This window comes from Alexandromys fortis, unplaced genomic scaffold (genome assembly GCF_014885135.2).
Source record: "Alexandromys fortis isolate MF-2015 unplaced genomic scaffold, M_Fortis_MF-2015_v1.1 scaffold_29, whole genome shotgun sequence".
NCBI classification, from domain to species: domain Eukaryota; kingdom Metazoa; phylum Chordata; class Mammalia; order Rodentia; family Cricetidae; genus Alexandromys; species Alexandromys fortis.
Genome location: NW_026067891.1, coordinates 10,265,568 through 10,293,530, shown reverse-complemented (window position 1 = coordinate 10,293,530; position 27,963 = coordinate 10,265,568). Strand labels below are relative to the sequence as shown.

General features: G+C 46.2%; 1 protein-coding gene across 3 annotated transcripts; it reads right to left on the bottom strand.

Moving 5' to 3' along the window:
* Positions 1 to 2,655: 2,655 nt before the first annotated feature.
* Positions 2,656 to 26,631, bottom strand: Mettl22 (methyltransferase 22, Kin17 lysine). 3 transcript variants are annotated; one of them, XM_050135376.1, is made up of 11 exons: positions 26,528 to 26,631; positions 17,412 to 17,546; positions 14,407 to 14,769; positions 12,169 to 12,209; positions 11,933 to 12,077; positions 9,524 to 9,595; positions 8,996 to 9,049; positions 7,924 to 8,004; positions 6,600 to 6,702; positions 4,357 to 4,525; positions 2,656 to 2,765 (listed from the first exon to the last, which is right to left on the bottom strand). In XM_050135376.1, exons 2-11 carry the CDS (start codon positions 17,515 to 17,517, stop codon positions 2,730 to 2,732), a joined length of 1,170 nt encoding a protein of 389 aa, XP_049991333.1. In that variant the 5' UTR covers positions 17,518 to 17,546; positions 26,528 to 26,631; the 3' UTR covers positions 2,656 to 2,729. The 3 variants fall into 3 exon arrangements, with proteins under 3 accessions (XP_049991333.1, XP_049991340.1, XP_049991351.1); XM_050135383.1 differs by having other exon boundaries at positions 12,169 to 12,252; positions 14,495 to 14,769; XM_050135394.1 differs by lacking the exons at positions 11,933 to 12,077; positions 12,169 to 12,209.
* Positions 26,632 to 27,963: the final 1,332 nt, after the last annotated feature.

Below are 27,963 nucleotides of genomic sequence, written 5' to 3'. Positions count from 1 at the left end.
ACCAAACTCTCCTAATGCTTATACTGTACTGACTGTTGTTGAGACAAGGTGTCAACAGGCTGATCCCAAAGCAGTCAAAGACGACCCGGGCCTTCTGATTGTCTTCCTTCCACCTTCCCAGTGCTGGAATTAAAGACATGAGCCTCGCCGGGCAGTGGTGGTGCACGCCTTTAATCCCAGCACTCGGGAGGCGGAGGCAGGAGGATCTCTGTGAGTTCGAGGCCAGCCTAGACTACAAGAGCTAGTTCCAGGACAGGAACCAAAAGCCATGGAGAAACCCTGTCTCGAAAATCCAAAAAAAAAAAAAAAAAAAAAAAGTGCCTGGTTTTATGCAGCACAGGAGACTGAACCCAGGGGTTTTATGTATAATATGCATATGATATGCAAGCACTCTAGCGACAAATTCAAATCCCTGGCCCTTGAGTGTGCCTATAACCAGGAATGACACATTGCAGCCTTGGTATTACCCGTGTGCTCTGGACCAGAGTCAAGGAACATATGAGCATGTTAATTGAGAGTGAGGCCGCTATCTAGGAACCAGGTTAGAAATGGTAGCATCTGGAACCACACTGATCCATACATAGTCATCTGAGAAGCTGGTGCGGGAGCAGAGGGATAGGGATAGAGGACCCCGTTTTGTTGATTGAACACGTGGTTTTCTGTTCAGGCTATGGCTGAGCAGCCGCATCATCTCCTTGGGCCATATTTTTCTCTGAAAATGTTAGAATGTGTCAAGAAAAAAATTGAGTCCAATGACTTGGGTTAATTATGTACCATGCATCTCAATGGTTTGATGATTTTGAAATACCACTGCAAAAAGGTCTGACAGAGGCTCCCTGGAGGCTGTAACACAGGCTGGACTGTGACGTGATGCTCTGATGGCACTGTGAATTAGCCAAGAGGAATTCTGGGCTGTCAGAAGGAAGCTCTTAGGATGAGTGGCTAAGACATAAAAGTGGCTTGCCCTCATGAGCTGGGTGAAGAAGCTGGCACAGTTCTACTGCTTGGGGACAATTATACATATTGGATGGTCTGCAGAGTGCTAGAGACCTGTCACTCACTGGTCTCCTCTCTGGTTCTTTTCTTTGGTTTTGAGACAGGGTCTCTCTATGTAGCCCTGGCTGTCTTGGAACTGTGTAGAGAAGGCTGGTCTCAAATTCACATAGATCTGCCTGCCTCTGTCTCTCAAGTGCTGGGATTAAGAGTGTGCACTGCCATGTGAGGCCCTTTGTGGGGTCATCTTGAGGAACACTGTATTTTAGAGGGGCAGTGTGTGCTGGCATATGTACTTGTTAATATGGATGTTACATGTGTACACAGGCATGTGAGGAGGCCAGAGGCTAATGCTGAGTGTCTTTCCTCTGTCAATCCCTCCCTTTAGTCTCTCACTGAACCTGAAGCTCGCTGACTGGCTAGACTGGCTGGCCAATGAGCTTCCAGGGTTTGCCTGTCCTCTTCAATGCATTCTACCTAATTTTGCTATAAGGGCTTTCACAGAGCTTGGCGCTCACTTCTTTGTCTTGGTTGGATGCCAATGAGCTCCTGAGATCTGCCTGTCTTTGCCTGTCCACTCTCTTCTGTAGGGTTGTGCCTAGATTTTATGCCAGTGTGGGAATCTGAACTCAGGTCAGTGCTACAAGCAGCCATTTCACCAGACCAGACTTACTTTCACTCTCCTGCCTCAACCTCTTGAGTGCTGGCGCAGACCCCAGCCCTCAGCACAACTGATACCATGATGGAAGTATCATCCAGGCCTTGGAACCCAGCATGCAGGCACCAACATCTACCAAAATGAAAACAATGACCTAATCCTTCAATGTCCACCGGTCTGAGAAAGTACTAACCTTGCTTTCTGGCTTCTGTAGTTCTGCCTCTGGCTAACTGTTCTTGCTAACTGAGCTGCGTCAACCCAGGATGTGGGTGGAATGGCTCAGGGTGGCAGTTATGTCCCAAACACTCAGTGTAGTCACCAGCTGGCTAATCAAGACCTCTCCCCCCTGGTTTGGTTTTTTGAGACAGGGTTTCTCTGTAAAGCCCTGGTTGTTCTGGAACTTGCTCTGTAGATCAGGCTGTCCTTGAACTCACAGAGATCTGCCTGCCTCTGCCTTCTGAGTGCTGGGATCAAAGGTTGCACCACCACACCTTTCTATTTAAGACTTTCTATTGGCCTGAACCTGTGTCTGAGTAGTCTTCTCTGGTGGGTACCTCTTAACACTGGTATTACATCTATGTACTACCACGTCCATTTTATGTGGTGCTAGGGATGAATTCCAGGGGTCTGTGTATGTGCTAGACAAGTCTCCCACTAACTGAGCTAGATCTCAGCCCACCTCTATATAATTTCCAGTGGAACACAGGATTTTACACATGCTGGGCAAGTGCCTAGTCCAACTAGCAGAGGAAGTGTGAAAAGTGGTGATGTGGTCATGGCCCCACCCCCACAGGAAATAACCAGAGTGCAGCCTGACAGAACATTTGCTTACTTTGACCAAGTGGCTCGGGAGCACTTGGGAGCTGTGTGACAGGCATGAGACAGCCAAGCTACCACACTCTGAGCAACAATATTTTGGGGCTATTGCTGCAGGTAGTGATGGATCCTAGGAAATCAGCTTGGTTCATGCAAGGGCCACTCTCTGTGTTTAAAATGACAGCATCTCAGTACACAAGGGTTTGTTTTTATTGGAAACATATTAAGTGACAGTCAAGAGGTCACGCCTTTCAGAGGTGGCTCATGATGCTGGTTCCACTCTGATCTTCCAGAGCTCCTGCAACACAGAGATGACAGCGCTTGAGGACTCACAACACAGAACCAGGGATGGGGCCCTTCCTGTCCTTGAGGCTCTGGCCTTTACATGGTGGCTGTGTAGACCAAGTCTAGAACTAGCTGAAGGGATACTGGTATGTCACATGGTCACAAGGGACTGAAGGAATAGCAGCAAATGGCCATAGTCTTGCCATTTTGGGGACCTTAACTACTGTGTTCTGCAGCTCCATTTCCTGAGAAGGAAGAAAGGAGGAAGCACGAGAAAGATGGGCCCTTCCCTCTGCCCCTGCTTTCCCGTCTCCTGAGAATAAGGCCTGATCTCCACACCCATAAGGCAAAGAGAACAAAAGATGCCGGATGGACTTCTGTGAATCCAGCTCCTGGTAATTTTCAGGGTAATTTTGAGTTTTGAAATTTACTCTAAGTGCTGGGTTTAAAAGCCATAATAGCAGGTTCCTTGGCTAAAGATGGCATCCCAGATCTGCCAGTTCCTGGCTGGTGCATTAACTGAGGCAGTGGACAAGAGGTGCGTGGTTACAACTGCAGGAGGATGATCAAGGGCCTGGTGTGAGCCTCTGTGACTGGCCAGAGAAGCAGCAGCAGCTCCACAGAGCAGATGCAGCCATTAGTAAGATGGTTAACGCTGTCAGTTGACAGGATCTAGAATCACCTGGGGAACAAACCTCTGCGCATATCTGTGGTGGAGTTTCTGTACTGGGTTAGTTAAGGTAGGAAGACCCATCCTAAATGTGGGTGGCACTGTACCATGGGGCTGGGGCCCTTGACTTAAAAAGGAGGAAGCCAGCTGAGCACCGCATTCACCTCTTTGCTTTCTGACTGTGGATGCACGTGACCAGCTGACTCACACTCCCGCGGTTATGACGTCCCTCAAACAGGGGCCAAATCCCAGCCTCTCTTCCTGCCATGCTCTCATCAGACTCCCCCCCCCCCCCCCCCCCCCCCCCCCCCCCCCCCCCCCCCCCCCCCCCCCCCCCCCCCCCCCCCCCCCCCCCCCCCCCCCCCCCCCCCCCCGGGCCTGCCTTCCCACCTGCAGAACTCCCAGAACCTTCCTCCGATTTACTGCTCCCCAAATGACCTTCTGCTTTGTTAGGGCTTGACTTTGGAATGTCTCCTACAGGATCCTGGGTCTGAATCCTTGGTCCCCACCTAGAGGCACTGGTCAGGAAGGGTGTGAAACCTTGAGGAGGAAGAGGAAGTGGGCAGGCTGGCCCCACTTCCTGTTCACTGCTTCCTACAGTGGGTGCAATGTGACAAGCTACCTCCTGCTCTTGTGGCCTAGTCGTCCCTTACATGGTAGCTGAACCCTCTTGAAATGTGACCCAGGAGAAACCTTCCTCTTGATGATGGAAGGAGGAGGAAGGAGGAAAGTAACCGACGCCTGCCCTCTAGCTTCCTCTGGAGTCTTAGTTGCCCACAGAGAAGAACTGCTCTGGCCGGGTGACTGCTGAGAATGGGCTGGCTCAGGGACCAGAGACAATGTTAAACCTGCAGCCTCTCCTGGGAGACCATGGAAGGACGGTCAAGCTGGCTCAGTGCTTGGTTTCCCACCACCCTCACGGGGCTGCATCTACCAGCTGCCGGATGCGCTCGTAGATGAGCAGCTGCGGGAAGGAGGCTTCCACAGGCTCCACCATGAAGCGCAGTCTGCCATCAGCCAGCTTCTCCAGGGAGTCCAGGGAGGCACGGAAGTGATCGTAGGCTTCACATGTGACGTCCAAGTGTCTCAGTGTGAAGTTGAACCTGTGGATTGAGCAGCAGCAACACACTCATCACGACCAGGAAGGGCTCTGCTGCAGCCTCACAGCTTGCTTCCCACTTGGTGCCTGGCGAGTCTGGATTTAGTGTCTATTCTACACCAGCCTTTGAGCAAATTCCTCCAGAGGAATTCCTGCATGGAAGCCAGGTTTTCTGGAAGGGCTATTGTCTCTACTCTCAGATGTGGCCATAGGGAGCTGAGGTCACCTGCCAAGACAACACCCTGGAAAGGCAGATACACATCTTGAATTGTTGCAAACAGATTCCAAGGCAGATTTGCTGGCTGGGTGTTGTGCGTATTATCTACGGGAAGGGCCAGTGAGAGGCTGTGGAACAGGGAACCTGTAAAATGATTTACCTTGAATCAAACTGTTCACCGTCTCCTTTTCTTTTTGCACGCGTATGCAGCAGTGTTTTTATGTTTGTGTGTGTTGCGTGTACATGTGTAAATGTGGAGGCCAGAGGCTGACATTTTTTTCTATCTTGTATGCCGAGACAAGGTCTCTCTCACTTGGCCCTGGGTTTGTGATCTGGAGGCCACCACACCTAGTTGGCACTTTCCTGAGTGCTGGGGATGCTCATCTTGTTTAGTAAGGGCTTCACATGTTAAGCTATCTCCACAACCCTTTCTTCTTTCCAAATTTTTTATTGTAAAAAATTTCAAACACCCAGATAAGCAAGAACTAGATAGGAAATTACTTTGAAGCCATCGGCCAGCTTCTGCCACCACCAACTCTTTCTTAGCCACTCTGTCTTTCCAGAATCTCAACCACCTTCCTCATCAACAAGCAAATAGCAGACTTCCCAGCATTTCTCCAGCAAACACATCTGCACATATCTGGAAAAGATAACGATGCTTTCCTCAAAACAAAATTAATAACCTTTTTTTGTTGTTGTTATTTGTGTTTGTTTGAGACATGGTATGGTATCATGGTAGCCCAGGTTTGCTATGTAGCCAAAGCTGGCCATGAGTTCTGATCCTTCTGCAACCATCTCCCAAGTGCTGGGATTACAGCTGTGAGTCACTATGCCCAGGCACACAATAACTCTAAAATGTCATTTACAGAACTCAGCTTTTCCTGCCTGCCCTAAGTCTCTTGTTCACAGTCTATGGAAGGAGGAAGAAAAGATGGGCCCTTGCTTTTATGGGACACTGTGTGAAGGAGGAAGTTGGTGTTACTGCTGTGGAAGAGGCAGAGCTGAAACAGAGATACTCTGCAGAGGTCCTAGCAGAGGGCACAAAGACAATACGAGGGGACATGTGGCTTCCACAAAGAAATTCTCTCATTCCTACTTTTACTAACCATTTCATTTTTTCTCATTTTTAAGTTTTATTGAAGACACAGAAACACAGAAAAACCAAGTGTAAGTGATACTAATGGTAGGTCTTGACGATAACAGCCTTAGTATGTGGAAACGACAGGAAGTGGGGCAAGTGGTGAGGGGCCTGGTTTCAGGCAGGTCCTCATCTGGCACTACCTCACTGTGGCTTGGAGACAGCACCCTAGCATCTCTCCATGTGAAAATGGGGCCATGCTGGCTGTGTCTGGCAGAAGTTTAGCACAGACTAAAAGAGGGATGATATGAGGGTGTGCCCAGCCCAACACACAGCGGGCACAGGTGCAGGATGAGATGAGGGTGTGCCCAGCCCAACACACAGCGGGCACAGATACGGGGTGACATGAGGGTGTGCCCAGCCCAGCACACAGCAGGCACAGATACGGGGTGACATGAGGGTGTGCCCAGCCCAGCACACAGCAGGCACAGATACGGGGTGATATGAGGGTGTGCCCAGCCAGCACATAGTGGGCACAAATACGGGGTGATATGAGGGTGTGCCCAGCCAGCACACAGCAGACACGGATACAGGGTGATATGAGGGTGTGCCCAGCCCCCCGCACACAGCGGGCACAGGTGCAGGATGATATGAGGGTGTGCCCAGCCCAGCACACAGCGGGCACAGATACGGGATGATATGAGGGTGTGCCCAGCCCAGCACACAGCGGGCACAGGTGCAGGGACCCCACGGTGAGGGTGCAGCTGGGGCAGCGGAGCTCACCTTTTCTCCACTGACAGGATGGCGGTGCAGGCATTTTTCAGTCTGTGGACGAGTCGGGAGAGCGTGTTAAACAGGGCATCGGTTAAGTCATCATCGTAGAACACTAGGGAAAGAAGTGTGTGGGGAAAAGGTGTGCCTTCAGAGGTTACTGCCCACACAGTAGCAGCTGTGGAGGAATGTTCTGGAAAGGAGCTTCACGATGGCTCTAAGAGTGTCGGGAGACTAGTTCTCTACATCCTAGCTGCAGTCTTTCACAGCAAGAGCCACTAATGTTCCACAGGGCAGATCACAGCAAATCAGTCAGCCTCCTCAGGTGGGCGGTGTTTGCTGAGACCTTCGCAAGGACAAAGAGGATTATTTGACTTCCCCAGCATTGTTTACATGTACTGTGAGCATTGAGCGTGCACCTGAGCCTATAGTCACCTCTACTGCTTGACATCGGGCAATTATCTGAAGACAGGTCTTTGTCAGTTCTGCTGTGGTCTGACAGTTGCACAAAACAGGAGCTTGGTAAGGTGGGGTGGCGACTTTGGGGGAAGACAGCTGGCCACTGTTCATCTATGAGTAGCTCCCATCTTACTTATCAAGATGAAGCTGAGTGCATCACTCTTAGGGCTGCTGGTGCCTTTCAGGTACTAATTTGACATCTCTCTGAAGAAATCATTCAGAGCAGGTGAGGATTTGGAGGGGGGGTCTCTTCAAACACCAGGACTGGCAAAGTAACATCCATATGAGGCAAGAAAAAAATCCATTTCCACACAACTCAGTAGCCAGCGTTGGTTCATATCCTTGAATCTGACCATGGGCAGGTTACTTTAGACATATTTAAGCCCAGTACAACTTTGAGAAAAGGTTTCCTGGAGACAGTCATCACAATGAAGCTTAAGGAGTGAACACATCGAAACCTTTGCAAAGTGCACGTGACCAAGTACTTGTCAGGAGAACGGCTCTACAGCTTAGGGGCCCAGGGGAGGTCTGGACATGTGACATCACCTCTGCAGATGGGTTCTACGGACTGAGAAACAAAGCTCAAGATAAGGATCTAGGAAGCAAGAGCCAGGGGTAAACAGAACAGTTTGGGGGATTCGGGTGTGGCCTGGCCCACAGACAACACAGATCAGCAGGCTGTTAACTATATCCACTTTCAGGTTTCTGGGCAGAAAACAGGTTTATGGCTCTCCGTTGAGGCGCTAGCCCTGCATGTTTAACATTCCTGGTTTCCCTACTGCTTATCTGTGAGCACAAGGAGTTTGTGCCCTCTGCAGGAACAGAGGTATATGTCACAGGTATTGCCGAGGATACAGGATGACAGAGAACCACTCACCTTCAGCTGCAAACAGCACAGTGGTGTGATCGTACAGGTCATTGATGTCCTCCTCCGACCAGCTGAAGGGAACTTTGGGATCTAGCAAAGAAGAGAAGACTGAGCGGCCATTCCTTTCTCTGGTGGCCACCAGTTCTAACTGGAAACTGATCAAAGGAAGCTTCAGGACAGGACAAGAGACAAAGCTGAGCTGGGTGTGGTGGTACACCCTGGTAATTCCAGCACCCAGGAGGCAGAGGCAGGCAGGCCTTTGTGAGTTCAAGGCCAGCCTGGTCTATTATCTATATATTGAGTTTCTGGCCAGCCACTGCTCCCTAATGAGGAAAAAAGAAAGAAAAAGAAAGAAAGAAAGAAAGAAAGAAAGAAGGAAAGAAAGAAAGAAAGAAGGAAAGAAAGAAAGAAAGAAGAGAGAGAGATAGATGGGGCTGGAGACAGGATGTCTTGCACCTTAGGGACAGCCACACAGTTAAAGGGCACCCTTCCCGCCAATGAGGGTTAAAGGGCACCCTTCCCGCCAATGAGGGGCAAGTGGGCTCTGTCCTTACTTGGCACTTGGTCAGGAGCTCTGTGAGAACATTATCTGTCTACCACCACCCAAATTTACTGTATGAGACCATGAGAGAGGTCACATCACTCTGCTTTCAGTTTTTGTGTTTACAGAAAGGCTACTAAGACCTTTCTCAGAAGATGGCTGGGAAGGTCAAGAGTCAAGGACTCACAGCAGAGTGCTGGGGAGGTGACAGAGCTTCCTCATTGACAGGAAAAACAAATCTAAACTCTCCCAGCCACCCACTCACTGGGCTTTCTGGAAAGCAGTTAAGATCCAGAGGTCACAGACCTGGAATTACAGCCTGGCATCTTGAGCGCTAGTCTCCACTAACCATCCCCTCTACCCGTGACCCAGAGGAGGTATGAGAGCAGCATGCAGTCAGAAGCCTGTGGAGGGAACCCTGCAAAAGATGTGCAATTGTGGAGGCGGCCCTACTCGTGGCTCACTTAGGCCACAGAGCTGAGACCTCTGGGCACCACAGAGGAGACACTGAACCGAGGTGACGCTGCAGGAGGCACACACCTGTACAGAGGTTGTCTTTCAGCCAGTCCAGCTCCTTGACCTTAATCACGCCATCTGCAAAAAAGCAGACGGAACTCCCGAACTGAACACAAGTGGGGAAAAGCACCCGACTCTCCCATAATCCTCACCATCTACAGGTAGCTATCTTCCCCAGCTCTTCTGTCAACCCCCATCTCCCCACATGCTCTCAGTGCTCAGTGCCGGTGACTTTAGACACGGGATATAAACATCTCTCAGTCCCGGCCCACCCCTGGAGACAGGGGCTGGCAGGTCAGCAGAGGACTCGAGACTGTGATTAGGGCATCACAAACGGGACAAGGCAAATGCATGGAGGAGGGCACGAATCTGTCTGTCAGCCCGAGGAAGTCAGGAGGGCTTCACTATGCCCAAGGCCAGGCCATCTATGTTCCAAGGAAACAGCTGCACCTTCCCTTCATCTGGAGCAAAGGAAAGCCACCCCAATACTGTGCCACTGGGTGACAGTGTTGCCTGCCCCCGACCCTCCCCCCACCTAATTCTGGCCCTCACCTCCAGTGGCAGTCAGATGACTGTTCAGGGCAACATTTCGTTGGCACATGGCCAGGAGGTCCGTGCCGACATCTAGAGTGACAGAAGGGGACACCATGACACATGGGCTTAGGATCCTCCTCTCCACCATTACCCATGGACTGTTAGCATCTCTGAAGGAAGCTGGATGACAAGTTCTGGATTATTTTAGGAACTTCCGTGCGAGTCTGATGTAATTTCAAATTTAAATGTTAAAACAGTAATCAGTTTGCCACACATAGGATCAGCTCATCACTGTAATTACCAGATGAGACACAAAGGTGCTCATCGCTGCAGCTGCCAAATGTGAGAAAGCACAGGGCGATTAGATCCTGGCGAGGGCTAAACAACATGATAAAAATGCTCTGGCTATTAAAAGTCACACTCAGAATAATTCTTAAGGACACAGGAACATATCCTTGAAGAAATATTTCTCAAGATTTTGGCTCTATGTGTGTATGAGTGTGTGCACTCACATTGATAGTATATAGTAACTACTTATGTTCTATTTATACTTTAGTGTATAGTAACTATACTATGTTCATACTCATAGTATATAGTAACTACTTATGTTCTATTTATACTTTAGTGTATAGTAACTATACTATGTTCATACTGATAGTATATAGTAACTATTTATGCTCTATTCATACTTATAGTGTATAGTAACTGCACTGTGTTCATATTCATAGTATAGAGTAACTATATTCTACTCATACTCTGTATATAGTAATTATATTATGTTCATACTCATAATATATAGTAACTATTTATATTATATTCATACTCATAGTATATAGTAACTGTACTGTGTTCATACTCATATATTCATATTATATTTATACCCATAGTATATAGTGACTATTTATACTATATTCATACTTAGTGTATAGTAACTACACTATGTTCATACTCATAGAATATAGTAACTATACTATATTCATACTCATAGTATATAGTGACTATACTATATTCATAATCTTAGTGTATAGAACTATACTATGTTCATGCTCATAGTATATAGTAACTATTTATACTATATTCATACTCATAGTATATAGTGACTATTTACAGAGATTTCAGTTATTCCTTAAGAGTATGCACTAAAAGGTGATGGAAAGATGGCTCCAAGGTTGAAATGCTATACTGTTCTTTCTTTTTTTTTTTAGGTTTATTTATTTATATTTTATGTGCATTGTGTTTTGTCTGCAAATATGTCTGTGTGAGGATGTCAGATTTTGGAGTTACAGTTGTGAGTTGCCATGTCGGTGCTGGGAATTGAACCTGATTCCTCTGAAGAGCAGTCAGTGCTCTCAACCTCTGAGCCATCTCTCCAGCCCACCACACTATTCTTGCGGAGGACTCAAGTTTGGTTCTCAGCACCCATATATGATGGCTTACAATCAATTGCAATTCCAGCTCCAGGGGCTCTGATGCCCTCTGAGGGCACCTGCCCCCCTCATCTGCACATACTCCAATGTACATAATGTAAGTTGGGCATGATGGAGCACACCTTTATTCCAGCACTTTGGGAGGCAGAGGCAGAAGAGTTTCAGGTCACTGGGAAACACAGTGAGCCTGCCTCAAAGTCAAAAGACAAATGAGCAAACAAAAAACTTAAAAAAAAGGAAAACATGTAAGAGTAAAAAGATAATAAATTAAGCTGGGCAGTGGTGGCGCACACCTTTAATCCCCGCAACTGGGAGGCACAGGCAGGAGGATCTTTGTGAGTTTGAGGCCAGCCTGGTCTACAAGAGCAAGTTCCAGGACAGCCAGAGCTACACAGAGAAACCCTGTCTTGAAAATAAAAACCCAAAAACCTTTAAAAAAAAATAAAAAAGAAAAGAAGAAAGATAATTACAAAAGACTATAGACTGTGACATAAATGCACAAGTATGCACATACCCACATGCGTGTGGGGTCAGAGCTTGCTGCCTGTGCTCTGGAAGTGCGTGTGCCCACAGCAGTGTCTAATACACTGCAAACTGCGGAGCCACGCTGGGGATTGTAACACGAGTGATTTTCATTTTCTGTTTTATACTCTATCCTAAGAACAAGCCCTGTTTCTATCATCAGATACCAATGATAAACTAGTGTGTGATGCCTATGAAGAGGACAGCTTGGGGGTTTCTCGGGATGTTTGCTTTCCCTCGGATGGTGACCAGAGAAAGGACACCCACACTGCATGCCCAGTGGTCTTGTGGCTATAGGGTGACACTGTGGTGGCTGGGTGTTAAGGGCCATTTGGACAAAAAAAGGGAGGGTGGCGAGAACCAGGGGAAGCTGGGGGACTGAGAAGCAGCAGTGTCCAGCTCCTGGTGACCTAGTTCAGTTTTACAGATGGTACACAGTATGGAGCCCACCGGTCCCTTATCCAGCCAGAGTCATTGCCTGTACAATAAACGGTGTGTGCCATGGTGGCCGCCACGATGCTGGCAAGTCCCGTGCCCGCCCCAAGCTCCAGCGCGGTGCATCCCTGGAAGAGGTCCCTTCTGAACAGGATATAGTCGGCCAGGAACAGGGCGCCCCGCCACACCTGCAACAGAGAGGACACAGAACCACAGGTGACTTGAGGTTCTGGAGAGAGAGACCCTCAGGGTTACAGCAAGTGGACAGGGCTTACCCACCTGCTTGCCTACATCCTCCAGGGGTGTGGCCATGGTATGCTCTGGACAGGATAGAAATCGAGAAACATCCATGGTGAAATGGAACTAGACAGAAGACAGAGGGAGGGTAATGTGGCAGTCTGCCAGCCTGGCTGGATGAATGGCAGAGTTAAATGACCAAAAGAGAAGCAGAGGCATGGACTATGCTGCCAAGTGGGAGCATCACTGAGGCCAGGGATGTGGTCCATTCCCCCTTAAGGTCACAGGATGACTGCCCTGTGGCCCAGGACCAGGGGGCACATCAGGTCTAAACACAGTTAAAGCCCACACATGTATCACACTATATGAACTGCCATTTTAAAACTGAAATAGATTTACATGCTAATTACAGCTACTTCCAAAAATGCTTTCTTATACTTACAACTGCACCAGAAGCTAACACAGCAAGTTTCAATCTATTTCTTTTTTTCTTTTTCTGAAATTCATGAGAAGCCAGGTGGTGGTGGCACGCACCCTTTAATCCCAGTACTTGGAAGGCAGAGGCAGGTGGATCTCTGTGAGTTCGAGACTAGCCTGGTCTACAAAGCAAGTTCCAGGACAGCCAGAGCTGTTACACAGAGGACTCTGTCTGGGGGCGGGGGAGGGAGTTTATGAGAAGAGTGATGGCTGGTATACACTCTGAATTCCAAAGTATCTCAACAAAATTCTGATGGTCGGAAGGAATGGTAACATGAGACAAAGGGAGAAAAAGAAACACTGCAGAATACTGTCTCTGTTGTGACAGGCCATCAAGAGGGGGAGGCAGGGTAGGCATCTAAGACAGGAACCTGGAGCAGTGCCTGACGCAGACTATGGAGGAATTATACTTATGGTTGGTTCCCCTATGGGGAGTGCTGCCTACCACGTCAATAGACAATCAAGAAAGGCAGCCAAATAAGAAGGGTCCTCCATGGTTCCTGCCGTGATTTCCTTCAGTGAAGGCCTGCGATCAGACACAGAAGCCAAACAAAGCCTCTCTGTCCTGAGCTGCTTTTGCTCATGGTGTCTGTCAGCAATGGAAAGCAAACTAGAATCAGGGAATCTATTAAATTGCAGACTTGCTAGTCTTCTGTTCATGTCAAAAATATTTGGGTTTTGGGGGATTCTGTGAGTAAGTGTGCCTTGATTCCTGGTGGCCCCAGGAATGGCAGAGGCAATAAGCATTAGACAGAGGATATAAAACTATAAAGGTTAAAGGGAGTACACTAGACCAAGGGGTGGCGGGCAGCTGTCGCTGGAGTAAACAGCACACATTCTGTCCTGTGCAGCGAGCTCCAGGGCTGTAGTTTTGGTGAGCCACCACCTGTGGTGGGATGGGCTTCCATGCTACAGCTGTCTGCTCCTGTAGTAACCCTCACCCACTCTTGAATAAACTCTAAAACTCATTGGTTCACTAAGTTAGACTTTGATGGCATCCTTACTTTGCTCTGTCATTGTCTTTAGTTCCCTATCTGGGATGAGTAGACATTTATTCATGTCTTCCTAGAAATAGTGCCACACAATACCTGGGGTCCTTAGACCCTTGCTCTGCCTGTTGAGCCCAGGCAGGAGGACTCACAGTGTTGTCTCTGAGTGTCTGTCAAAACCCCTCAATTGAACCTTATCACCTCCCCTTCTCACTGTCCACCACTGCCAGCTTCCAACCCATCTGACTGGCCCGCTCCAGGCTGCTGTCACCTGACAGCCCTCTCTCCTCCACTTTGGTTGCTGCACTTCCTATGGCTTCCAGTTTCCACTGAGCCCAATCAAGCATCCCACAGACTCTGTCCAGACCCCCACTCCTGTGCACTGGGTTAGAGAACAGGGGAGTAGGAGGCAAGAGCAGAGCTTTCTGGAGGAAGTGGTACCTGAGCTGGGACCTGGGCCCTTTGGAATATGCTAGAAGTAGAGGTTGGTAGTAAGCACCCAAGCACGAAAGTGCAGCCCAGCAGAGACCTAGAGGGGAGGAGAACATGTAAAAGTCTGGGGCTGTAAGGGTCAATGGTGGTGAGAGGTGAGTGGGGACCACGTCGTCTTAACTTATTAAGCTATCATCTGGACTCCATCCCCAGGGCAAGAGAAGACCTAAGGTCTGGAGCAGACTCTGCTGACTGCAGCATTGCCTGTTCCCAGCTCACTGGGGCCACTCTGAACCCAGAGCTGACAACACCCACATCTGTACTGTGACCCATAGGCACTGTGACACTGCCTTGGTGGCCAGAGAACAAGACCTTTATTTACCGATTTTGATGATGCTATGGGGGCAGCTCTCTTGCGCTCCATCTCCCACGAAGTCATCTTCCTCCTGAGCTAGAATCATAGGATGTACCTTGTCTCTTGCAGGCTCTGCTTGGTCGGGATCAGAAGCAGCCCGTGGTCTTCGCACCACATCCAGATCCCCATCCTCGTCCAGGGGAACACTCAACCCTTCTTGGATGGCGATGTCATCCCCAGCCTGGAGGGACAAATCCTCGTAACTGTGGCCACTTCCTGACCCAGCAGGAGATGTCTCCTGTGTGGAGACATCTCTGGGACCATTGTCCTCAGGCCCTGAGTCTGTCCATGAGTCCCGACTCCACAGGAGCTTGAACTGGGACAGGAAGACTGCAAGTGAGACAAAAACAAAGTGAGCAATGCCAAGGCTCTCACCTGGTTCCTCTTCTTGAGAAGTCAGACTGCTAACTGGAGATGCTTTGTTTTTTTCTTTGAGACAGAGTACCTTGTGGCCCAAGCTAGCCTCAAACTCATTATGTAGTCAAACGTGAGTCTAAAATTCTGGTCTTCCTGATTTTACTACCCAGTGTTTGGATCCTACACAAGCACCATCATGCCCAGTTTAATGTGGTGCTGGGGTTCAAACTTAGGGCTGTGTGTGTGCTAAGCAAGCACTCTACTAACCGTGCCACATACCCTGCAACCGGCTTTTAAAGGCCAGGTGGGGTGCACAGACTAAGCAACAGCAGGGGCTGCTTGGACTCGGCAGTGACCATCTGGTGAGTGTCTGTGCAGGCACCTGGCCTGTGTCATGTGATTAACTGCAGAGTCACCATGGAGATAGAATACCAGCTCATGTCATACACATAGACACTGAGCCTCAGAGGGTGAAGCTGGTTAAGTAGCCAAGGCAAGATACAAACCCTGGCTGCCTGGTGCTTCAGCAGCCTCCTCAGGAGGGCAGGGCAAGAACACGGACTATTCCTCACCACCGATGGCCAGAAAGTCACAGAGAGGGATTTCAGCAAGAGTGCATGTGCCAGGGAGGTGTGCCAGAGACAAAAGAATGAGGACTTCAGATGGTTAGTGTTAGGCTGGGTCAGGCTCCTGTTTGCTCTGAGCCCGTTTCCAAGCTTGCATTCCAGGAACAACGGCATCTGCTGCAAGCCAGACAAGACCAACACCAGAGAGCACACAGGCTGGCTCAGAGTCCCCAGGCCTTTCTACCTCTGTTCCCTCACTGATTTTACATTAGGAATGGCTCGCCTTCTTCCAGGAAAATAACTATGAACATCATTGAGGAGCAGGGGACAACGGGAAGACCTGATGGCAGTTCTCGCTGCCTTTGTGCAGCCGTTTCCTCTTCCTGGGATGCCTTCCTTAGCTCCTCAGACAGATCCCTCCCAGCTTTTAGTGCTCAGTCAGCTGACCCTCCTTCAGGCTCCTACAGTATCATATCCTATACCAAGTTTTAAGCATCCATCTACCACCCACTCAGGTATTCATCCATCCATCCATCCATCCATCCATCATCCATCCATCCATCCACCCATTCACCCATCGATCCATCATCCATCCATCCATCCATCCATCCATCCATCCACTCACTCATCACCTAGTCATCTACCCATATGTTTACTTATTCATCTCATCTATTCATTTATTCATTTTTCCACCTACCCACTCACTCAACAAACAGACTGACTTTTAGGTGCTGGGCATACAAAGTAGTACGCGGCATCTTAGAATGCATCAAAGTAAACAAGATAATTGCAGACTGTGACACACAGTGGCAGCCATGTACGGCTGGGGCCAGCAAATCTTTTCTTCAGGTCAAGAAGCAAATATCATAGGCTCTTTGACCCATATGATCTCTACTGCAACTACCCAACTATCTGTAGTCATAAAAACACACCACCAACATGCAGGCCTGGTGGCGTTTCAACAGAACATTATTTATAAAAACAGAGCAGGGCCGGGTTTGGCCACAAAGGCTGCAGTTTGCCAGTGCCTGGTATACTGTGTTATCCAAACTGGGACAGCGATTAATAAGCACAGCACACAATGAATGAATGCAGAGTAACTGACTAGGGAAGGTGGCTGTGGGACCTACAAAGGCACGCCAGGAGTCAGGGCTGAGGAGGAGAAAGGTGGTGCAGAATTTGAGGGATGGAGAGAGGTGAAGGTGGCTATAGAGATCAAGCAGGCAGGGATGACTAGGCTAGGCACCCTGGCTAAGGTCCACAAGCTCAGTAGAACACCCCATGTTCGTTGGAGCCATGGGGGACCAAGGAAGAATCCAAGTTAGGGCAATGCTATGGCTGGGTTTGCATTTTTAAAGCAGGATGAGAAGCCAGCAAGACTGTGCAGAGAAGAGACGAAAGTCGAGGAGGAAGGGAACAGAGTAGCCAGGCACAAGATGAAGGTGACTGTCTGGGGCCTATGGTCACATACAGCCTCCACATCTTCTCTGCACAGACTGTGGGCTCACGCACTTCTGCATTTCTGTGTTAGGTCAGGATGTGACACTCAGCAGGTTCTCAGGAAAGCACAGCCATGTGCTCAGTGAAGAAGAACACTTAAGTGACACGCTGAATGGAGGTTAAGGAACTTGATTCACTAAAGAAAACAACGTTTGTTGCTGTTCTAGTTTAAATTGTACCACGTATTTTGTTGTTGTTTTGTTTTGGGTGGAAGATAAGTGCGGGGGGAGGGGGAGACGGGACATTTGATAGTGAAACCATAAAATCCTATGTGAAGCTCCACAGTTTCAGAATGGTTATTTTGTAAAGAAATATACAAAATGGCTAACTGTAAAAAAGTTCACTGAAACGTATAGACTTTGGATCTGGGCAAATTTAGTGTATGAATTTTTTTTGTCAGATTTTTGCAATAAATTTTTAACTAAAAAAAAATACAAAAAAATAGATGACAGCTAAACAACCCAGTCTTTACCCCAAAGAAGTAGGAGGAAAAGAGAAGATAAAGCAGCTCTCCAGGTACCAGGCTGCTCCACCAGCCCTGGGTCTTACCTGGCTGCCCCATGCCATTCAGCCGCACCATGAGGTGTCTCTGGTTGGGGGTGTACAGGTGGACATCAGACAGCACAGTGTCACTTTTGAAGGTGACTTCATCCATGGCTGGCCCATGTTATTCCTGGGATGTACCTGAGGGTGTCAGGGGGGAGAAGAAAAGGACCTCAGAATAGTAGCTCCTAGAGGGGACACAGGAGTCATCTAACCAGGAGGCCAAGGGGAGCCTGGGAAGCTCTTCCTGGGACAAGACCCTTTATACACCCTTCCTTTCTTCCTTCCTCCCTCCCTCCTCTCTCATCTGTGGTGCTGAGGAGTGAGCCCATGGCCTTGCACCAGTTAGGCCAGCTCTCCATCACTGAACTATATTGCCAGCCCTGTTTCTATTTTGAGACAGAGGGCCTTGACTTTGCAGTCCAGACAAGCCCTGAATCTGTGATCTTAGTGGGATGATACCTGCATTTTTCAGTCAAGAAAGTCAGGGAGCCAGGGGGTGGTAGCCCACACCTTTAATTCCAGGACTTGGGAGGCAGAGGTGGGCAGATCTCTGAGTTCAAGGTCAGCCTGGTCTATATATAGTGAGTTCCAAGACAACCAAGGCTATACCTAGAAATCTGGTCTCAAAGAAAAGCAAGCTGGGGAAACAGCATAATAAACAATCATATATCTATCACCTGGATTGATGGAAAACTGTACCTTGTCATGTATAGTTGCCTTATCTATCTAATGACAGAGACCATCTACCTAAGAAAAGATCATCTATTTAATAATACAGACTGTCTACTTAGCAGTAGAGACCATCTATCTAATAGTAGAGACCACTTATCTAACAATATATACATCTAATTCTAAAGACCATCTATTTAATAATGAGACCTTCTGTTTGATAATGAAGACCCTATACATAAAAACAGACCATCTTCCCAATAATAGAGACCATCTAATAATATATATCCATCTATCTAATGAAGACCATCTACCTAATAGGGATCACTTATCTAATAAGAAAGACTATACAATAATAGACCATCTACCTAACAATAGAGACCATCTCTCTAATAATATATATCCTTCTATCTAATAATATAAACCTGCCTATCTAAAAGACACCATCTACTTAAGAAACCATCTATGGTAGGCAGGAACCAGAGACCTCTGCGGGTCCGGGCATGAGTCTGGGACCTCCAACAGAGTAGGCCTGAGCCAGAAACCTTTGTGGGACCAAGCACAAAGAAGGGACTTCCACAGGAGTGAACCCAAACAAGGGACATTTACAGAAACAGGACTGAGCCAGCGACCTAGACCGGAGCAGGCCTGAGACAGCGAACTCCACCGGAGCAGGTACAAGGGAGCAACCTATGAGGGGAGTAGGCCAGAACCAGAGACTTCTGTGGGTCCGGGTGTGAATCTGGGACCTCTGAGGAAGTAGGCCTGAGCCAGGACATCTGTGGGTCCAGGAATGACTCTGGGACCACTAAGGGTGTAAGCTTGAGCCAGGACCTCTGTGGTCCAGATGCCAGTCTGGGACCTTGAGGGCATAGGCCAGAACCAGAGACCTCTGCCAGTCTGGGGTGCAAATACAGAACCGCTCAGGGAGTAGGTCTTAGACAGGAAGTCTGCCAGAGTAGGCCCAAGGCAGCAACCTCAGCAGAAAGAGCCCCAAACAAGCAATCTCTGTGGGAGCAGGCCTGAACTACCCCTGGTATTGCAGAGCAAACCCTGGGAGTGCCAAGTGACCTCCAGGAACACGGAGTGACCAACAGGGTGACTGGAACTATGGCCACCATGAGGGGCAACCATCTGAGCCTTGAATCTACTGGCACCTGGAAGATTGATCACCAAAGTCACAGAGAGCCCCCAACTACACCAATCAGAGGAAAAGATGGGTAGACAAGGTAAGAACACATGCAATACCATAAAGAACAACACAACTCCAACAAAAACTAGTGACCCTACAACAGCAAGACTAGAACAACCAAATACAGATGAAGCAGAAGAGAATGACCTAAAAAAAACTTTAACAGAATGTTTGAGGCCCTTAAAGAGGAAATTAAAAATTCTCTCAAAGAAATAGAGAAAAAGACAAGCAAAAAATTGGAACATTTGAAAGAAATTATTCAAGATTTGAAAACTGAAATAGAGACAATAAAGAAAGCATAAGCCAAGGGAATTATAAAAACAGAAATCATGAAAAAATGATCAGGAACCACAAATGCAAGCATAAACAACAGAATATAAGCAATAAAAGAGAGAATCTCAAGCGCTGAAGATACAATAGGAAACAGACTCATCAGTCAAAGAAAACATTAAATCTAACAAAAGTTTAACACAAAATATCCAGGAAATAGGGGACACCATGAAAAGACAAAACCTAAGAATAACACGGTAGAAGTCGTCCAACTCAAAAGCACAGAAAATATATTTAACAAAATCATAGAAGAAAACTTTCCCAACCTAAAGAAAGATATGCCTGTGAAGATACAAGAAGCTTACAGAACAACAAATAGACTGGATCAAAAAAAGAAGAGTCCTCTTGCCACATAATAATCAAAACACAAAACATACAGAGTAAAGAAAGAATATTAAGAGCTGCAAAGTAAAAAGGTCAAGCAACATATAAAGGCAGACCTATCAGAATTACACCTGACTTCTCAATGGAAACAATGAAAGCCAGAAGGTCGTGGTTAAACATTATGCAGACCTTAAGAGACCATGGATGCCAGCCCAGACTACTATACCCAGCAAAATTTTTAATCACCATAGAAGGACAAAACAAGATATTCCATGACAGAACCAGATTTAGCCAATACCTACCCTCAAATCCAGCCCTACACAAAGTACTAGAAGGAAAATGCCAACCCAAGGAAGTTGGTTACATCAACAAAAACACAGACAATTGATGGTCTTACAGCAGCAAATCCCAAAGAAGAGGAAAACACACAAAATGACATCACCAACAATGAAAACTAAATTAACAGGAGATGGCAATCACTGGTCATTAATATCCCTTATTGTAAACGGACTCAACTCACCCATAAGAAGAAACAGATGAACAGATTGGATACAAAAACAGAATCCATCCATCTGCTGTATACAAAAAACACACCTCAACCTCAAAGGCAGACATCGCCTCAGAGTAAAGGGTTGGGAAAAATTTTTCCAATCAAATGGACCTAAGAAACAAGCTGATGTAGCTATCCTAATATCTAACAAAATAGACTTTAAACTAAAATCAATCAAGAGAGACAAAGAAAGATATTTCATATTAGTCAGAGGAAAACTCCATCAAGAGGAAATCTCAATACTGAACATTTATGCCCCAAATACAAGGGCGCCCTCATATGTAAAAGAAACACTACTAAAGCTTAAATCACATATTAAATCCCACACACTAATAGTGGGAGACTTCAACACTCCCCTCTCACCATTGGACAGGTCTGTTAGACAAAAAATTAACAGAGAAATAAGGGAACTAACAGATGTTATGAATCAAATGGACTTAACAGACATCTATAGAGCATTCCATTCAAACATAAAAGAATATATCTTCTTCTCAGTGCCTCTTGGAACCTTCTCAAAAATTGACCACATACTAGGTAACAAAATAAACCTCAAGAGATACAAAAGAATTGGAATAACATGTATCTTATCAGATCACCATGGCTTAAAATTAGAACTCAACAGCAACACTAATTCCAGAAAGCCCACAAACACATGGAAATTAAACAGTCCTCACCTGAAGCATCAATGGGTCAAGGAAGAAATAAAAGAAGAAATTAAACACTTCCTAAAATTCAACGAAAATGACCAAAAACATACCCAGATTTATGGGACACAATGAAAACAGTGTTAAGAAGAAAGTTCATAGCTCCGAATGCCTACATAAAGAAGCTGGAAAAGCATGACACCAGTGAATTAACAGAACATTTGAAAACTTTAGAACAAAAAGACGCAAACTCACCCAAGAGAACTAGATGGCAGGAAATAATCAAATTGAGAGCTGAAATCAACAAAATAGAAACAAAGAAAACAATACAAAGAATCAATGAGATGAAGAATTGGTTCTTTGAGAAAATCAACATAATACACTAACTAACCAAAAGGCAGAGAGAGAGAGACAGTATCCAAAAATTAACAAAATCAGAAATGAAAAGGGGGACATAACAACAGACATAGAGGAAGTCCAGAGAATCATCAGGGTCATATTTCAAAAACCTGTACACTACAAAAATGGAAAACTTAAAGGAAATGGACAACTTTCTGGATAAATATTACTTACCAAAATTAAATCAAGACCAGATAAGCAAATTAAATAGACCTATAACTGCTAAAGAAATAAAAACAGTCATCAAAAGTCTCACCCCCCCCAAAAGCCCAGAACCAGATGGTTTCAGCTCAGAATTCTACAAAATTTTCAAAGAAGAACTAATACCAATACTCCTCAAATTGTTCCACACAATAAAAACAGAAGACATTGCCAAACGCTTTTTATGAGGCTACAATTACACTGATACCCAAATTATATAAAGACATTTCTAAGAGAATTATAGACCAATCTCACTCATGAACAATGACACAAAAATACTCAATAAAATACTGGCAAATCAAATCCAAGAACACACCAGAACCATCATCCAACATGATCAAGTCGGCTTCATCCCAGAGATGCAGGGATGGTTCAATGTACGAAAATCTGTCAACATAATTCACCATATAAATAAACTGCAAAATAAAAACTACATGATCATCTCATTAGAGGCTGAAAAGGCCCTCAAGAAAATACAACATCCCTTCATGATAAAGGTCTTGGAGAGAGCAGGGATACAAGGAACATCCCTAAACATAATAAAGGCAATATACAGCAAGCCAACAGCCAACATCAAACAAAATGGAGAGAAACTCCCAGACATCCCACTGATATCAGAAACAAGACAAAGTTGTCCACACTCTCCATATCTATTTAGTATAGTACTTGAGGTTCTAGCTAGAGCAATAAGACAACAAAAGGAGATCAAGAAGATACAAATCGGAAAAGAAGTCAAACTCTCACTATTTGCTGATGATATGATAGTTTACATAAGCGACCCCAAAATTTCTACCAAGGAATTTCTACAACTCATAAACACTTTCAGTAATGTATCAGGATACAAAGTTAACTAAAAAAAAAAATCAGGAGCTCCCCTTTACATAGATGATATGGACTGAGAAAGAAATCAGAGAAACATCACCCTTTATAATAGCCACAAATAACTTGAAATATCTTGGATTAACTCTAACCAAACAAGGGGAAGACCTATATGACAAGAACTTTAAATCTTTGAAGAAAAAAAAAAATTGAAAAAGACACCAGAAAGTGGAAAGATCTCCCATACTCTTGGTTAGGTAGAATTAACATAGTAAAAATGACAATCTTACCAAAAGCAATCTACAAATTCAATGCAATGCTCATCAAAATCCCAGCAAAATTCTTCAAAGACCTCAAAAGAACAATACTCAACTTCCTATGGAAAAGAAAAAAGCCCAGGATATCCAAAACAATCCTGTACAACAAAGGAACTTCTGGAGGCATCACAATCCCTGATTTCAAACTCTACTACAGAGCTACAGTACTGAAAACAGCCTGGTATTGACATAAAAACAGACAAGAGGATCAATGGAACTGAATCGAAGAACAAGATATTAATCCACATACCTACAAACGCCTGATTTTTGACAGAGAAACAAAAAGTATCAAACAGAAGAAAAGAAAGCATATTTAACAAATGGTGCTGGCATAACTGGTTATCAACAAGTAGAAGAATGAAAACAGACCCATCTATCACCATGGAAAAACTTAAGTCCAAATGGATCAAAGACCTCAACATAAAGCCAGCCACACTGAACCTCATAGAAGAAAATGAGAAGTACACTTGAACGCATTGGCACAAGAGATAACTTCCTAAATATAATACCTGTAGCACAAACACTGAAACAATTAATAAATGGAACCTCCTGAAACTGAAAAGCTTCTGTAAAGTAAAGGACACAGTCAATAAGACAAAACGGCAGCCTACAGAATGGAAAAAGATCTTCACCAACCCACATCAGAGGACTGATCTCCAAAATATACAAAGAACTCAAGAAATTGGTCATCAAAAGAACAAATAATCCAATAAAAAATTGAGTAAAGCCCTAAATAGAGAACTCTCAACAGAGGAATCTAAAATGGCTGAAAGACACTTAGGGAAATGCTCAACATCCTTAGCCGTCAGAGAAATGCAAATCAACACAACTCCACAACAACACAATTCCATTTTACACGTGAAGGATGGCCAAGATCAAAAACACTGATGACAACTTAGGCTGGAGAAAATGTGGGGTAAAGGGAATACTCCTTCATTGCTGGTGGGAGTGCAATGCTTTGGAAATCAGTATAGCGATTTCTCAGAAAATTAGGAAACAACCTACCTCAAGACCCAGCAATATCACTTTTGGGTATATATCCAAAGGATGCTCAATCATACCACAAGGACATGTGCTCAACTATGTTCATAGCAGCATTGTTTTTCATAGCCAGAACCTAGAAACAACCTAAATGTCCCTCAACTGAAGAATGGATAAAGAAAATGTGGTATATTTACACAATGGAGTACTACACAGCAGAAAAAAATAATGGCATCTTGAAATTTGTGGGAAAATGGATGGATCTAGAAAACATCATATTGAGTGAGGTAAAACAGACCAAGAAAGACAAATATCATATGTACTCACTCATAAGTGGCTTTTAGACATAAAGCAAAGAAAAATCAGCCTACAAATCACAATTCCAGAGAACCTAGACAACAATGAGACCCTAAAAGAGACATAGACATACATGGATCTAATCTACATGGGAAGTAGAAAAAGACAAGATCTCCTGAGTAAATTGGGAGCATGGGGACCATGGGAGAGGGCTGAAGGGGGGGAGCGAGAAACATGTTTAGCTCAATAAAATAAAAAAAAAATGAGCAAGGAAAAAAAGAAATCATCTATCTAATGTATTATCTTGTAATATATTATCTATCTATCTATCTATCTAGGTTTCCCTATCTGTCTGTCTTTCTGTCTGCCTGCCTGCCTACTTACCTACCTATTTAGGTTTCTCTACCTCAAACTCTCTGAGAGTGAGCTGCAACCATTTACCACAATTAGAATTTAGAAAGTCATATCCAAGGCACAATGGTTGCAAACAGAAAGGATTCCCTCCAGCCAACTGTTCTGTCTCATCACAGAGCACTAAACAGTGCCAGTTTGATGGGCTTTGAAGCTAGGCAACTGGGTATAAACTCTGGTCCCCCACCTCCTGGATATGGACATTGGGAAAAATCGATTTAGCTCTCTGGACCTATTTTGCCAGTCATATTCCCATCGTCATGAGTGTGGGGATAGGGAGAGAAGGGGGTGAAGTGCTGGGCAGAGTCCTTCAATCCCAACAGGTCTAAAATAGCAACTTCCTTGCTCTGAGGTTGGTTTCAAGTATTTGACCTAAACCTGACCTTTAACCACTGACTACAGGCACAGTTCCTATCTGGTTGGGGGTCTGTACTTGCTGTGTCTTATCAAACCTTTTGGGACCTCCATGTTTTCAAACTGGAAGACAGAAAAAATTTTAATTTTACTATCATAATTCACAAGTCTTCATGGACCAATCACCCACAGCTGGAGCTCCTGTAGTCAGACGACTGCCAGGGAACGGCAAAGATACCACTCAGAAAGTTGTTCTCCAAGCTAGCTCTTTCCTTCACGATAAACCAGCAAAGCAAGCATGCTGTGAACAGGGGCTGGGAGACAGGCAAACTGATGCCGATTTTATGTGAATGAAATGGAAGAAGTGCTCAGCCACCAAACTGTTGGCAACAAAACTCAGACAAGATGCAGGCAGAGGAACACAGTCCAGCCCTAACCCACGGACTGGTTCAAGGCAGGCTGGCTCCCCTAGTTCTGGTGGGAAGGAACAAGCCTCTGTCTAAAGTGTTTTGGCTAAAAAACCTCTCTGCTGTCTTTAGCAATGCTGAATGTGAATCAAAGAATGTATTGTTATGGTGCAATTCTGCTGGAATAAAAAAATTACAACTCAGAAAATCAATGCTCATTTCTCTTTCTGAAAATGGGAATTATACGAAGACCAATTGTTTTACATATAGATGGAAAAAAAGTTATTGCTAATTCCTAGTCAGTTTCTTCCACTTATAAGTTTCAAACTAAGCAGGCTTCCCAGGAAATGTGGCTTAAGAAGGAAGGCTAGGTGAGGAGAAGCTCCTTTAAGGGACTCTCCTGGGATCAGCATTCTGGCAGTGGGGCGGCACTCATGTCTATTTTGGGGCCTGCGAGAGGATTAAATGAGACAAGCACCCCTGTCAGGCTCAGCAGAGAACAATAAATACCTCTAGTATCATGGCTATAGAAGAAGATGCTGGGGAGATGGCTAAAGACCTTGGGTCATTTTCTCTCCTTAGAAATAGCAGATGCAGTTTCCACCAGGGAATGCCACGGCTGGAGGGGGTTCTGGTTCCTCCTGGAACTGCTGAAATCGCAGACCAGGTTGCAGGCTGTAAATTCATTCCTGTAGGGGAGCTAGCAGGTGTTCTAGGCTATTCGAAAACCAGGGAGCCTGATTCCCACGAACTCTTTAAGGGCCTGCGGTCAGTGTTGTTCCTGAGTGCTGGGATGGTGGGGTTGAAAGAACTCCCCTCTTCCCTGTTAGATGAGAGGCACTCCCACTGAGCAATCAAGAATTAGGAGCCGGGTAAGGAAAAGCCAGGAAACTGGAGCGCCCAGAGCCAGGGGTGCGAGATAAGGCTGGCCACGCGCGCGGGGGGCTGGGGGGGGGGGTGTCCAGGGACCTCCTCCCTTCCCGGCCGGCCACTCTGACTCGTAGGTACCCCTGCCCTCTGAGAGGAGCAATCACCGACCCGGCCTCTCCTTCCCTTCCGAATGCCACAAGTGGGATTGCCTCACTCGGTACGGAATCCGAGAAGGGGAAACCGAGGCTAGGGGCGAAATTAGGGTTCAGGCTTTAAGGTGGTGGAAGCTTGGGTCCCAAAGCCAAGACGCTCCCTGGGTCCTGCCCAGTACCGCCGCCTCTCGCGGGCGCTTACCCACAACGACCCTGGGCTGGAGACCCAAGCAAATCCCACGCCGTAGGACTCAGGAGGCCGCCATGACAGACAGTCTGCGCAGGCGTGGTACGCGCGCCGGCGAGGGTCGCGCATGCGCAGGCGACGGCTGCCTGTCAACACCTGCTGCTCTAGCCCAGCCCTGTGGCTGTAGCGGGAGACACAGCTGTCACCAGGTTGGGTTGCTCACAGGGCCTGCCAGCGTGGAGGAACTGCATCTGCGCTTGGGTGTCGGGGTTTCCTGCTGTAAAGAATTTAAATGGGGCTGAGGATCTCAGCGGAGTAGAGAGCCCAATACAAAAGAAAGAAAAATGTTAATTGGCTCTAGGTATTACCAGAGAAGAGTCACTAAAGGTCAGAGCCTAGGCACCATAGCTGGAGCTAGATTTGGCCACTGCCCCTAGCTATGGCAACGAAACAATAGGCAAAAACAGAAAAAGGAGCATTAGTCAATTTGGCCACATTAGGAAGAGGGACAAAGATATTCAATGACCCACCCAAGTACATCTTTGGGGCCTTATTTTTAAGTAGAGAGCTAGAGTTATGAACAGCTAAGCAGCCTTGGTCAAGGTGTGGTCCTGACCACCACTGCTCCGTTATTGTTTTGGCTCCAATCTCTTCTGCAAGATGTTCTGAAGAGTTGTAAATCTCTTTCTGGGAGACCAGTTCCCCTTCTGGTCGGTCTCTGACTTTAACCTTTATCTTCTCCTAGCTTGGGGATTCTTGAGAAATTATAATTTTGGGGGTCCATGGTTTCAATAATCTGATAGCCAAAGGGAGGAACAAGCACGGGTGTCTCTGAAAGACCCCCAGAGTCGGGAGACTCTCACTCAAATCTTGGGATAATACGACCCCCAAGAACTCACAAGAGACTGTCCTTGATGTAATCACAAGAGGTTTATTGACAGGAACCAGTGCACTGGAGCTGATCCCATGCATGGGTAGAGGCCCGAGTAGCTGGGAGAAGGGGTAGTTAAGGGAAGAAACCACAACCCAAAGGGGGTAGGGAGGGTGTCATTGGAAGATCCCAAATATACCATTGATAATCACAAGGGAGTAACTCTCCGTTTCTCAAGACTGTTCTCAAGATTATAATCTAACTTTGTGGTCAGCTAGTTCCTGGAACAAAGGCACTGGCTAACCTAGATTTTGGCTCTACTCTTCCTGCTAGCGTGTCTGGATTTATCCCGGTCTTTCATCTCTCTCTCTCTCTCTCTCTCTCTCTCTCTCTCTCTCTCTCTCTCTCTCTCTTTTTTTTTTTTTTTTTTTTTTTTTTTTTTTTTTTGTTTTTGTTTTTGGTTTTGGTTTTTGAGACAAGGTTTTTCTGTAGCTTTGGTACCTGTTCTGGAACTAGCTCTTGTAGACCAGGCTGGCTTCGAATTCACAGAGATCCACTTGCCTCTGCCTCCTGAGTGCTG

Bases quoted from the DNA above. Each gene is read 5' to 3' on its own strand.
- Mettl22 (XM_050135376.1), bottom strand. From the start codon at position 17,517: ATGGATGAAGTCACCTTCAAAAGTGACACTGTGCTGTCTGATGTCCAC. The intron at 8,005-8,995 runs GTGTGTGCCTCC...CTTCTTTGCTAG, and splicing joins GAAAGACAACCTCTGTACAG to ATCCCAAAGTTCCCTTCAGC. The intron at 2,766-4,356 runs GTAGATGCAGCC...TCTGTGTTGCAG, and splicing joins ACGAGCGCATCCGGCAGCTG to GAGCTCTGGAAGATCAGAGT.